This window comes from Pseudoliparis swirei, chromosome 8 (genome assembly GCF_029220125.1).
Source record: "Pseudoliparis swirei isolate HS2019 ecotype Mariana Trench chromosome 8, NWPU_hadal_v1, whole genome shotgun sequence".
Lineage (NCBI taxonomy): Eukaryota > Metazoa > Chordata > Actinopteri > Perciformes > Liparidae > Pseudoliparis > Pseudoliparis swirei.
In genome coordinates, this window is record NC_079395.1 from 13,651,058 (window position 1) to 13,665,460 (window position 14,403).

Sequence of the window (14,403 nt, forward strand, 5' to 3'; positions counted from 1 at the left end):
CACATGTATTATGTGGCTTTCTTATATCAATGTTCACTTCCCATCAGTTTTCCTGGCAGGACTGGCCCACCGTAGAGTCCTCTTAATAAAATCCCCCAAACAATCAGTTTGTCTTTTCTTTTTGAGTCTTTATCTCAGTTAAATATGGTTATTTTTGTAAAATGTTCACCGCTAACTAAACCATTGATCTCGGTGGGATTTGATCCTTTTTGATGCACTACGGGAAACAGCGATGATTGATTTGAGCAAAGTCGCTTTCCAGGGCTCCCTGGTTTCTATTTCCTCTAAAAGCTCTTATAATGCTTCTCAAATATTTATGGGCACACTTATGAATAGTGTTGTTCCCTCATATTTTAATCAAATTCAATGTAATTGATTTTACTGTTTGACACACATACCTTTACACACACAACACAAACACTCACATTACGGTGCCAGAAAGAGACGAAGAATGAAAAGGCGGCGAGAAGAAAAGAGCATTTCTGAGCTCCTCTGCTGCCGGTCTGTCGAGTGTCGCTCCACAGCATCTTAGCAGCTCTACAGGAATCTAGGTAACGGATGGATGTTATAAGAGCTGTCAATCTCTCACATGAATGCACACTTTTTTTGATACATGCATTAATCATCACATCAATATATTTACTCTTGCTTTGCTGTTCGACGCTGAATAATTAATGAAAAGAACAGAAACGTTGTAACTACCTTGTTACAACAAGTCTCTTTTTCACGCGACTTGCCCGCTGAGGATCATTCAGAGCGATCCAAATTTCTTCCTCTCTGCGCTTTACTGCACACGTAAAAAAATATATCTGGCACGTCCTGAGCAAGCTGGTTTAAATAACCTCTGTCCCCATGCCCAGTGAGATCAATGGCGTCAGTGTGAGAGGAAGGAGTGTGTAATCTTGAATCGGAGGGACCAGCTTTCCAGAGCCCTCTCTCCAACTGAAACCAGGGCCAGAGCTGCATGAGTCATTAGTGTCTTTGAATGTGATTAGTCACCACAGAGGCACACCCAACACAATGGGTGTCTGAAAGAGAGTGTGCATTATGTGTGGAGGGAGCAGGAAGTGAATACTCGTCTCTGATAGAGTTCCTTTTTCTCTTTTTATTTTCTTCAGCAATTAATGTTCACACACTCTGGTTGAACTTCTTAATGGTAACAAATCCCCACTGCACCATACTACCACTGTGTTTTATTTTGTCTTTACAAAATTGCGTCTGTGACCGCCAACCGTTAATGGCCACACATCTTTTCACAATGCAACAATTTTGCAAACAGCAAATTTAGAAGAATCATGTATCTTCCAACTCAGCTTCTCTGAAGAGCTTTCATCGTGTCAGCGTCGTATTGTCACAAAGGTAATACAATGACCTCTCTTTCATTCCTCCGCCTTCATCAGCCTCCTCAGCTCAACACTTTGTCTGTCACTCACCCAGAGCTGTTATTCTGCCGTACACTTCCCCACTCTCTGGAGGTAATAGTTTTGTGAGACATGATTAAAGAAAAAGGGAAGGAATGAAATCACCTTCTCTTGGCAGGTCCCAGGAGGTGCATTCAAGACTGACAGTTCGACTCCTTACTGTAAACCATGTTTCCATATCGAAGTCTGCACATTTAGTCCTCAGCCTCTCCTTTCCAGCGAGCATATGGTATATTTTTAGACACTAATTCTGCTGCTTCTTCTTCTCATCATACCTAAAAATACATAAGAAACTTACAGATTTTTCCTATCTCTGAAATTCATTTCCCCAAGGTGCAAAATGAGCATGAGTTATTTTTCTTGTTGGGTAGAGAACAATATTCTTTCAAAAGCCAGGGTGGAAAGAAAAAAACAGATTATTGTTGGTGTATTTCATATTTAAAAAATTAATATAGCATATAAACAGGAGCTCAAGAGTTTTACTTAGGCTACTTAATAGTTGAGTTAGAAGAGTCTCTTTCAAGGCTAACTGCATCTGAAGCTGTGGCAACTTTAATTATGTTGTGGGGTTAATTTGACAAAAAACCTTGTTCAAGATGGACACAGATGTGTGGAACCACAATGCTACATCAGAGTTCAGGCTACTGTTGGAGGTTCTGTCTTGCTTCTGTATTTGGTTTATGGACGTTTAAAATTCGGCAACATTCCTCAAACTTTTTGGTTCATCCTCAAATCCGCTTCACTTAAGTGAAACATATTGTTTGGAACACAATAAAACCCTCGCCCAGGTATGTTTTCTACAGTAAGCATTGAAACAGAGTCACTTTAAAATCAATCACATTTAATGACTTTCTGCCAAGAGCATGTAGCTTTCTCATGCTGACTCAATTTAGTAGCACAGTGTGTAATTACTGTAGCTATCAAATATAAAGGAATCTTCTTATTTTGTTTCAACTGGAAAAGTCAGATGGAGAACTCAAGGACTTAGTGATGATTAGCTTGCTATAACGTTTTCCAGATAAATTGATGGTTGCCTGTTAAAAATACTTCAATCTAATTCCGTCTGAAACCCAGTAGGCCTACCCACTGACTTGTAAATCTGCCACTTATATCTTTGCAAACTGCATTATGTGGGTTGATTCACAAACTGTAGTACATTAAGTTTATTTGTTATCTCGACCTGAACAGAAACGCCAGCGCGTGCTCGTGTTTGTGAACGTACGTTGTGCACATAAACTCAGAAGGTGAGTTTCAGGGACCGATCTTGTGCGTTGGCTTTAGTTTGATGTGGGGCTTTACAGGAGCTGCACAAGTACAGCCTTGAGCGTGTGTGTGTATGTGTGTGTGTGTGTATGTGTGTGTGTGTGTGTGTATGCATGATGAATCAACATGGGACTCAACCTGACCCGATTAAATAAACCTTAGCAAACCGTGAACACTCAGACACACGCACGCACACAGACACACGCACACGCACACAGACACACGCATGCTTGCTTGCTTGTAGTTGTCCATCGAAGCCGATGATGACCACCCACTTCTTTTTCAGGCGAGTTTTCTTTGGCTGTATAGTTATCCTGGATCCACAGGTCTTATGCGCAGGTGGGACATGGTATAGTAGTGGCGTCCAACCAAACTTGGTTTTCTTCTTTGCCTTCTTTCTGCCTTCTCCCTGTCCTCCTCCTCCAGTCCTCCTGTCCTGTTCTTGGTCTGACGGCAGGTGTTACTGTACCAGCAGCCAAGCAGCAGGTTGAGGGGCATCCTATAACGCCCCCCCAGCCCGTAGCTGTGGTGGGTGATGGTGGAGCCTGCTCTCCTGAGGATCTCGGTGTGTCACACTCGGTCGCAAGTGATTTCTAGCAGCATTCGAGAGACAGGATGTGAAAATGCTCCAGGGACTTCACATGACCCAGGCTTCACAACTGTACAGGAGGGTGGTGATGCACACTGCTTGATACACAGAGATTTTTGTATGGAGGTATAAGTTCTTGTTTTGAAAGACCGGCCTGAGTCTCCCAAAGGCAGCTGATGCTTGTTTGATTCTGTTCTGGACCTCATTGTCGATGTTATTGTCCTCAGAGAGGATACTCCCGAGTATTTGAATGATGGTACTACAGATAGATGCTTATCATTGATGCTGAAGATGGGTGGCGTGGGTGGGATGTTGGTGCTCCACTGACAGACTACCTCTGTTTTGGTGATGTTGATGGTCAGCCCCATCCTGCTGTAAGCCTTCACAGCTGCATCCAGGACAGCCTGGAGGTCTTGTGGTGTGAGCCACCAGAGCGCAGTCATCTGCATACTGCAGCTCAAGGACCCTCACTCTGTGCAGCTTGGTGGTGGCCTGCAGCCTCCTGATGTTAAAGAGGTTGCCATCGAGCCTATAGACTACTGTCACCGCTGTTGTGTCCTCAATTTCTTATGAGAAGCTGGGTGACGCATAGAGAGAGAGATGTTAACTGCACTGTGCTACACCCCTGCCTGACCCCTGCTGTGCACACACAGGAGGAGGGCAGACTCTTTGTCCTATTGTCACCCTAGCATTCATACCATCATGAAACTGTCGGAGGATGTTGACAAACTTGTTAGGGCATCAACCGGAGGCAGGATGTCCACAGTAGGTCTCTCATGCACAGTGGAAGGCTTTGGAGGGTCGACAAAAAAAAAACAGGTCTCTTGATGTTGCCTGCACTTTTTTCCTGAAGCTGGCTGCTGTGAAGACCATGTCGACTGTACCTGTGTGTCTCTAAAGCCACACTGTGATTCTGGGAGCAATGCCTCTGTGATGTTGTTGAGTAGCCTCTGCAGCAGCACCTTCTTACCAGCAACAGCAAGGAGTGCTATACCCTGTGGTTGCCACAGATGGTCTTGTCACCTTTGTTTTTATATATAGTGACAATTTTGGCATCTCTCCATTGCTGTGGGATGTTTTCATCAGCCCATACTTTAGTGATGTGTTGATGTAGCGCCTTTTACAGAGGTAACCACCATGTTTAAGCAGTTCCATGAGATATTGTCCATGCCAGGAGACTTGTTGTTCTTCAGAGAGCGGACGGCGACAGGACCTCCAGGAAGGTCGGGGTTTGTTTAAGGTTGTCAATCGGGGAAGTTCAGGCAGTTGATCCAGGATGGTGCGGTCTGCTTTAGAGTCCTGTTTAAGCAGGGTATTAAAATGTTCAGCCCACCTCTCCAGTATACTGCTCTGGTCTTTTAGGACTCTGAGCCCATCTGCGTGCGGTTTAACAGGAGTGATGCAGTGGTTTGTTGGGCCGTAGATAGATTTGACTGCATTGTAAAAGTTATGCATATCATTTCTATCAGCGAAGATTGGATTTCCTGTGCCTTCTCTGTCCACCACTTGTTTTGCATTGTCCGTAGGGTCTTTTGCTGCTTTTGCACTCCGCCTCTGCCATTGCTGTCTGGCGGTGCTCAATGAGGGGGTTTTTCAGGGTTGCCTGGTGTGCTTTGTGCCGTTCAGTGAGTTGGATGGTGTCTGAGTTATTGTCAAACCAGTCCTGGTGGTTTTGGTCTTATAGCCGATTGTGTGGGCTGCTGCTCATGAAGGGCTGAGCTGATAGCGGTCCACTGTAGGTCTGTGTCATTCTCTCCTCTCAAGGTGAGTTCAAGCTCTTCAAGTTTTTCAGCCAGAGCATGAACTCATTTCTTGTGCTGGTATCCTTCAGGCGGGCACAGTCTAGCGTCTCCACTGACCCCACGTTTTTCATGGGGGGGGCGCTCATGTGTGGACTTTTGCACGATCATCCTGTGGTCTGTCCAGCATTCTGCACCTCTCATGGCCCGGCATATGAGAACGTCTTTGATGTCTCACGATGACATAGTCAATCAGGTGCCAATGTTTAGGCGTGGGTGCATCCATGATGTTTTATATTTGGTCTTTTGCTGGAAGATGGTGTTGGTTATGGTCAGGTTGTGCTCAGAGCAGAGTAAGTAATCTCATGCCATTTGAGTTGGCCTGACCAATACCATGCCTGCTAAGCTCCTTTCCATATCCTGTCACTCTGCCCCACACGCATTGAAGTCCCCAAGGAGGAGGATCTTGTCGGTCTTGGGGATCCGTGGAGAGCCTCATCCAGTGACTGATAGAATGAGTCTTTAACCTCAGTGTCGGATGGCAGTGTTGGCGACACACACTAAGAAGTGTAGCAGCGGTTCTTCTCAGGGGGGGGATAGGGGGTCATCAGTCTTTCACTGATGCCCACAGGTGTTTCAGTGAGTCTTGGTAGCAGTGTGTTCTTGATGGCCAGTCCCACACCGTGCAGATGTTGTCCACCTGGGATAGCCTTTCCAGAAGAGACCCTTCCTCTATCAGCGACCCTTCATCAAGGAGCCTGGTCTCGCAAAGCGGCGATGATCTGTGTGTAACGCCAGCTCTCGCCGGCCAATCAGTGCTGTTCTTCTGTGAGGTCTTTCGGTTCTGCCATAGGAGTCCAGGAGGGTTCTTCGTACTCCATGTTGCCAGTTTTAGGTTTTGGGTTTTTTCTTCTGTTTCGACCGCAAAGTGGAATGACCCGACAGGTGCGGTAGCCTGTCCAGGTGCGAGTTGAGTGGGCATTTTTAGCCCACCTTTTTTAGGCCTCCTCGGATTGAGGTGAGCAGTGTGGTCCCTAAATAGGGGCTGCTCAGTCACACAGGGTGCTGCCGAGATCAGCTGCCACTCAGTCCCAGCTGATGGCGACCAATATCCTGTGCCGCTGCGTGGGCAGGGCCTGAAAGCTCCCAGTCTATTCAAACCTGCTCCCGTCGCCAGTTGCCCCCAACGCCAGTCTTCAACCAGATGTGGATCCAGAGTATTCACCGTGGTCAGAGGTGGATACCTGCGCAAAGAGATTATTTAGAGTGTTTGGGGGCGCCGCTCCCCCCAGTGCACTATCTTCGCCATGGTGAGGTAAATCTGGTGGCATGGGTGAGCCCAGGACGACCAGTTCCCCATCCTGGCTGCAGGAGGTCCTGGCTGTGTTTAGGCCGCCTGTGCGCGCACCGCAGCGCATTGCTTTTCTGTCGGGGTCTGCTCCTGCCTCAAGAGGCTAACCCACAAGGCAGTGGGGCTATTTGCCCATAGCTGGGGCAGTGGTTGATGGGTGCCAGGGCGTGTCCACCTTGTGGTGGGCCTGCACACCACTGCTGCTCCGAGATCCCCTGCAGTTTAGCCTGGGACCGCAGGGTACCCAGTTACCATGTGTGGCCACGAGGAGGCACTGCAGGAGTCTTGGTGGTGGAGAGGCTATGTACTGGCAGAGGAGACTTACGCTCTCGGCTCCTCTTTTCACCCCCTATGAGGGGAGCCAGCCAGCGTGTAGCTGAAAGCAGAGAGTTGCAAGCAGAGGGCAGCATGCAACATGCAGCATGCACTAACTACAAGCACTTCTGCACTACTGCACTAGACGCTTCACAGCCACCCTGTGTGATCACACAGACACACACACACGCACACAGACACACACACACACACACTTCAATGCAGCATGATGGAGGCATTATAAACACAACGCTGTTCTCACAAACACCATGTCTCAGCTGACACTTGCGTTCCACACTTTTCACATTTTTTTCTTGAAGCTTTTTTCCCACCAACGGCAGAACTGAAGGAGATTTGGGTCGAGGGGCCCGTGTGGCCTGCGTCATGACGAACATGAGGCCACTTGGTCTGCTGCTTCAACAGACTGACAGCTTAGCGCTGAGCAGTAGTGAAGCACTGCCAGCCTCGTCCGTGAGCTCTCTTTGGATCTCTGTCACTCCGCTCGCCGTCTCTCACGATGAGCTGAGAATGCGTCCTATTCAGACAACATCGTGAAAATGTGTCGGATGGACATCCACATTGAAGTTCACTGAAGCATTTTAGAGACTTCTGGCTCTTTACTCCTAAAGACACAGCTGCGCCTGTGAAAGTGAAGAGTGGCTTTTTAGAGGGAGGCGTTCGCGACATCTGATGTCTCCTCTTTCACAAAAGGTGGTGCTGGTTTGTATGCGGCCAGTGTGATTGGATGGCCAGAGCACACTGTATGTTGTAAATCCCTTCTGGTAAAACGTTGAAAGGCGGCTGTCTATAGAGCTCACAATGGTATATGTTGTATAGCATCCAAAGAGATGTCCGTCGGCTGAACTCTGTATTCTGTTGGTGTGGATCGTGGCTGCTGGGCCCCTGCCAGTCCCTGGTCCTCCAATACAACGCTCTCTAACGCTCTCTCCTCCAAGACTGGGCAAACTCCTCGGTGTCATGACCCTCTCCAAGCCTTTAGAAATCTCTTGTCACCCACCCAGCTTGCTCCACCAATCAGGCCTTCAACATGCAGAGAGTGCAACAGCTCAACCCCATCATAAGGTCCTAACCTAGCATCGGGGATTGGATGCCTCAAAGTGTGTGTCACAGTGGGGTCCCACGCGCATCCATGAGTCCAGACACCAACTTTATTGCCCACCATTAAAAATCACCCAACAAATTGTTGTTTAATGGCAGTATAGTTTGGCAGGCCTCACATAGTGCTCTACTTATCTGAGAGGAATCTTTTGCTTTGCCTCACACCCTCCAGTTTAATACGGTTGAAGGTTTTGACTGAGCTTTCTCATGGTCACAGAAGAGAGCGACCATTATTCCTGTAATTTATAAGGGGTTGAACTGGTGTTGCATAATCTTCTCTCTGAGCATCGGAGATGCTGGTGACACAAGCTGCTGTTTCCTTGGTGAATGCAAAGAGCTCTTTTGCTTCCCTGGATACATTATTACTGAAATCCAGACCCTCCAAACATGTTCGACTAATTTCTGCTCCAACTACTTAAAATTCTTCATGTGGTCCATTGCAAGCCTCTGTTGATGTTGCCTTTGTAGCCAGGAAGGTGTAGGACCAGCATTTTGTAAATAGATCATTTTTATTGATTTGTCTCCTCTTAATTAGCATTATGAAACAAAGCTTGTTTTCTTCAAACAACAAACAAACAACTCACTTCTTCATTTCATATCAGTACGAGGCAATGCGGCTCTATCTCAGGCGTCTCTCCATTAAACTCAGAAGCTTTTGGCCTCAAGCCAAATCCTCTGGCAATGTCAACAGCTTATTCCTGTGGCAGGATGGCATACGCTGTGCAGTAGGAAAGCACCAGAATCACTTGTTTTCACTGCAGTGTGTTGAAACTTAATCACATTTTTACTTCCAGAGCAGTTCTCTGAAGAATCACTATTCTGCAATAGATGTAACAATGTCTGATGGTATGAAACCAGTCCTGGAGCACAATGCTGTAGTAAATAAGCAGTCGTGACTCATGTGGAAGAGAGTGAGAAAAATGTCAAAATATGTTGACGAAGGCAGCGTCTAAATGGAAAGCACTGAATACAAGTCAGTCAACTGTGTCTGGCCCTCTAAGGGCCCTTAAATATGCTGTATTGTTTGCCTCTTTTAATTTTAATTTCCCTGTGTGCATGCTGCTAAATCACCTTTTCAAGGATTCAATGTTCAAGGCCATGTTGGATTATTTTATTTTATAGGTGTCGCCACACTGCAATGACTCACAACAGAGGTGATAAAAGGGAAATAAGTATGAATGATCTGCTCATTCAGAGACATTCTGAAGGTCAGCATTCATTTGTGTGTCTGTAAGATTTCATGCTTCTGCTTTTACACTTTTGAAAGCCGCTTTCGTGGCAGAGAGACAGCTCTTCAAGATGAGTGGCATGTATTGGTGCGTGTGTGTGTGTGAACATCACCAACAGTTAGAAGAGGGGAGTACTTTGGTTTTGAGTTGGTCTCCTTAGTTGTGAAAAGGTCTTTGTAAAACAAACAGCTCGGGAGCTTTTTTCCGCCAAGCTGCCAGTCAGCTGTTGAAAAACAAAAATCACCAAACTGTTTCCACCTGACAGAAAAATGTAGTCTTTACATCACACTTTTATCCAAAGCACTTTACAATTACACTCTCTCACTCACAAACACACACAAACACACACACACACACATACACACACACCTACACACACACACACCAGGGCCATACTTGGGCTTCAATAACACTGTTATATATTGACAGAAATGACCACATAAATATAATTCAGTCCAAAAGGTTTTGTAGATGACTGTTGGTTTAATGTTTGGAATTATATAAAATATTGTTGATGTTTTTTGTCATGAACATTCAGCTTTATGGCATGTAGCAGTAAAACAGACTTTATGTTATGACAATTTATGTTGAGTTGTTTTTATTAGTCAGATTCACATAACTCTTTCTTACCGTTTGAAAACAAACATACATTTAATTTGGGCAAAGCATGTTGATGCCGGGTGCGAGAGCACTGGGCAAAGATACATCTGCAGATTAATTATCTTATTGTTAGCTATAGGTGAACAACTGCTTTATGACGATAATGTGTTTACATTAAGGACGATGGAGACTCCTACAGCTCAAACAGCAGCAGCTGAACTGAAGGAGAAACAAATATCTGCAGGTCCTAAATCTTTGAATTTCAGCCTCTACTCCAGCCTGATCCGGGTTCCTCCCCGTATCTCCCTCTGCAGGTCCAGGATGGGGCTCAGTCTGTGTGCAGCGGGGCGGCAGGTCCTCTTGTCTCTGATGCTGCTGCTCTCTTTAGGCTCCGGTAAGTTCTCTCCCTTTTCCTTTCTAAATTGCTGCAGCAAAGAACCAGCAGTTTATGATCTAGATTAAAAAGTTGTGAAGAATAATGTTGGTGCACAAGTAAAAAAGAAAGAGCGAAGAAGCATCTGGACCAAAATATGGAGCAAAAACCCATCAGTCCTTTCATTTATTTTCCATAGACATGAATTCACAAGACAGGTCTGCACTAATTTGAGTGTTGTAAGTAAGAGCTGACATGCTGAGGATGTTTTCAGACAAGCTCGGTGGGACCGAGCTGGAACACCTCCAAGCCCATTTCTGCAAGTGTAGTCGACCATCTGTTCCATTACCACGATGCATAAAATTCCCAATTATGGAACAAAAAGACAAAACATCTCAGAGCCGGAGGTTTGAGGCCCACCTGCAGTCTGCTGACTGCCTGTAGTAAAGATAAGTTATTCTCCTTAATTACTTTTCCTGCAATTTGCATGATAACTGGTCAGTCTGGATTTTTGGAGAAACGGCATCACTGATTTCCAAAATAAAAACACAATACCTGACTGGTCATTATGGTTTGACCACAGAAGGTTATTACTTCATCCAGCATCCAAAAGTAACAACATAATCTCACTACTAATGATGAAAAGAAATCAATGAATCTGAACTAGACCAAATTATTATATTAACATTTATACTATTAGCTCCCTTTTAAATCAATAATTTCCAAGTTCATCATCACAAAGTTTCCCTCAAGCAGTCAACAAAGTACCACAATATACCAATGTGTGACATCTGGATAATATAGTTTACTGTATCAGCTGTGGTGGTGGACAGCTGGCAGCAATATTCCAGGTTAATATTAAATACTGCATATCCATCTCTGTAGCGTGTAGTTCACAATATGTTCATTCTGCCAACGAGAACAAGTGGAAAAGCTGTCTGTTTGGGATTCATTCATGTTTTGACCTCGGGAACTCTTGATGGCATCACAACTCTGTGGCAGATGCCCATCGCTAGAGAATATCTGGTAAATACAGGGTTGCCTAATATCTCCTGACTTCATGAGCTGATAAGAATCACTTGAATGTTCCAGTTATCTATAAACTGTTGCAACATAGATTGTCAGATACAAAATGACGCAACAAAATACATTCACCATCTTTTCCTGCAGTGGGAGGAGCCTCTTAAAGGGGAGGTTAAAGGAGTTGGTCCATATTTTGGGATACAAAGTATATGTGTGCTTTCTATAGAGTTATATTAGGTCATTGATAGCTCCTTAATGTCTGTACACTAACAATGAAACTACCGTGCCAGTCAGCTTAATTTAGCACAAAGACTCTTGAACTGAACACATGGGGGAACAATATTTATAACTTCACACAAGAAAGACATACTTATTTTGTCTGTACTTTCCAAAGCAACTCTGTGAGATGCAGTTGAAGGCTCCAGTAATAGAAACTTAGAAGACCTTTAGGTAATATTTGCATCAACTGTTTTCTCATAAAAATGCACATCATTTAAAATACAGGCCTATACCACACGTGCTGCTGCGGTAGTATGTGTTAGTATGTCCTTATTATATATCTGGAAGCTATAATATTATTTGCATAAAATCATCAAATTGAATTAGCCAGCACAATCAATTCAGTTTATTAAACACTGCCGCTGGCCGTGAAGGCCTCCTTGCACTTTAGCACACTGGACAGCTCACTGGACTCTGAGAGGACTGACAGGAACAAGAGAAGACATCTGCTAATGACAGAGAGTGCCCTCTCATGTCACTTCCAGATCTCTCTTCCTCCTTTCAGGCTGTACGTCTTTTGTCCCATCTGTCACCACCATGTTACAGGGTACATCCAACGTCTCTCAATTTGCTCCATGCAGTTTCTCAGACTCATCTTATCCTCCATCTTCCACTTTGATTTTTCTTATTATTTACCCCCTTCCCCTATCCCTCTCTCATTCCTTCTCCCTGTCTTGTTCGGGCTCTCCTGTTTTTCCCAGGTATTTGTGATTCTGTGATTACATCTGATTTGGGGGGAAGGCAGCGGAGGCACAGAGAGATGCTCTCAGGGGGTTCAGCTTGTGAAAGCCGTCCAATCTAAATGCAGATGGAAAAGATCTTCAGGGGATTTAATTCCACCATGTGCAATATTCCAAATAAGGCTTGTGTGTGTGTGTGTGTGTGTTTGTGTGTGTTTGTGTGTGTGTGAGTGGGTTGGGGGTTGGGAATTGGGGTTGTTTCCTAGGTCCTCTTGTTACGCTCATATTAGCTTTTCTACTCTTTGGTGATTTTTTATTATTAGATTTGAGCAAATATGTAATTATGTCTTTTTTTCCTTGTGTCTTCTTATGTGCCAGAGGCGGTCGCACCTCACCAACACGTTCTCCTCCCATACTGACCTGTCAGGACTCTTGGCATCACTTTTATAACACTGAGCATAAACAGCATGAACTAACTCACTATGAATTATGAATGACTATAAATGATTTGGTTTGGATCGTTGTTGTTTTGTTTGTTTTTTAATGCACTTTAACTCAAGGTCCTTTGTGCTTGCCGTTTCCACTGCATCTCGTGGAAATGGATAGAGTATGAACTGTTGTCATGGTGATAACTCGGTTGTCCTTAGAATTACATTTTGAACATATTACCTTATTGAAAATGTAGTTTCAGAAAAAAAAAGTCTACCCTTTAATAAACTGCAATACCATATGCCATAATCTCACTGGGTATGTCACAGTCAGGTGAACAGAGGTTAAAGCCACAAAGAGGCAGGAATTGGTTTGCAGATAATCTCTATACAGGTGATCCTGTTGTCATGGTTACATTGAACCTGTATGTCATGGCAACCAGATAGAGCGGGTTGCTGATATCAATCTGCGTTACCAAGAAATTGCCGCGCACTGTGACATTGACTTTACATTGATGCTTCTCCTGTATGAAATAACTTTAAATTAATTAAAGTTTGAGTTATTTATGTGTACGAAGAGAGATGAAACATAGGTTAGAGATAAGTAAGAGCCTGTGAGCCCCTGTTGTCACCTGTGTGTGTCTTTCTATTCTTGTCTAAGTCTATGTAATGTGTTTGAGTTGCTGGGATCCTTAGAACGGGGCCGCGTTATGTTTCTTTACTTGAATGTTAAAACCAGCTCCTTGTTCTCGTGTGGAAACATGAGTGTGAACTTGCTAATGAACCCCTGAGGTTTTGTTCCTGAAGCAGGCACCTTGCTTAGAAACGACAATACAGCCTACACTTTCTTTGTATGGAATACTGTGCGTAAGGTATCCTTTTATCAAACACCAGCCTTATTCATTGTCAAAAAGTATATGCAATACATTATTCATTGTTTTCTTCCCTTGCATGCTAAAATGTCCTCCAACATATTTAATAGCATAATCTAATTGTGTCCTGTTCCCTTGTTCGTCCTCTAGGTGCAGCCTCCTCCGTAGTGAACATGCGTCGGATCATACATCCTCCTGTACAGCAAGCTCTGGCAGGCAATGCCGTCCTCCCCTGTGTCTTCACCCTTCAGACCAGCTCCTTCAGCCAGCCTCCCCACCTCCTGTGGACTCGCATCAGGGTGCCAGCAGAAGGAGAGGGTGCTCCTCTGGAGCAGATTGTGCTTTCTGTTAAAGGTATAGAGACACCAAGATGAGGTTTAGCTGTTGAGTACTACTGAGTGGCTCACTCTGCTCCTTTCAGTCAGATAACCTTGCTTAGACAGTAAAAGGTGCTCTTTAGTCGATGTTTCCATGTTAATCATAACATAGTTAAACTAGAATGGGCACTCAGTAGAGCGCATACCTTCGCATATCACAAGATTGGGCATTGAATTATGAACATTTTGGCATTAGTTGCATGCCAATTGGATAAAAATTGACCGTGCTATGGTAAAAAGAAGATGTTGACCTTTTCATGACCTTTACATTGACCTTTGACCCGATCGATCCCAAAATCTAATCAAATGGTCCCCGGATAATAACAGATCATCCCACCAAATTGCATGCGATTCAAGAGGATGTTGACCTTTTCATGACCTTGACCTTGACCTTTGACCCGATCGATCCCAAAATCTAATCAAATGGTCCCCTTATAATAACCAATCATCCCACCAAATTTCATGCGATTCGGTTTTAAACTTTTTTTGTTATGCGACTAACACGCATACAAATAAATAAATAAATAAATAAATACACGGCGATCAAAACATAACCTTCCGCATTTTCAATGCGAAGGTAATAACTGTGTATTTGTATAGTTGTCCCCTGACTCTGCAGCTCTCCTCAGCATGCATTTATGAATTAATCTGAAGGCCTCACAAGTAAAACACTGACCAAGAACCGATCGAGCTGACACAGGAAGCTCCTGAAATTAATACGAGATAAAACTTCGTTGAGATCTTC

The 14,403-nt window shown here is 44.4% G+C and overlaps 1 protein-coding gene across 1 annotated transcript in view; it reads left to right on the forward strand.

Annotated features, from left to right (window-relative positions):
• The first annotated feature begins 9,947 nt into the window (after window positions 1-9,947).
• LOC130198079 (neurocan core protein-like) overlaps window positions 9,948-14,403 on the forward strand; it is a 28,477-nt gene continuing 24,021 nt past the window's right edge. The window contains exons 1-2 of the mRNA XM_056421144.1: window positions 9,948-10,020; window positions 13,432-13,635. Of these exons, the coding sequence (XP_056277119.1) occupies window positions 9,948-10,020; window positions 13,432-13,635 (277 nt within the window). The remainder of the gene's footprint in view (window positions 10,021-13,431; window positions 13,636-14,403) is intronic.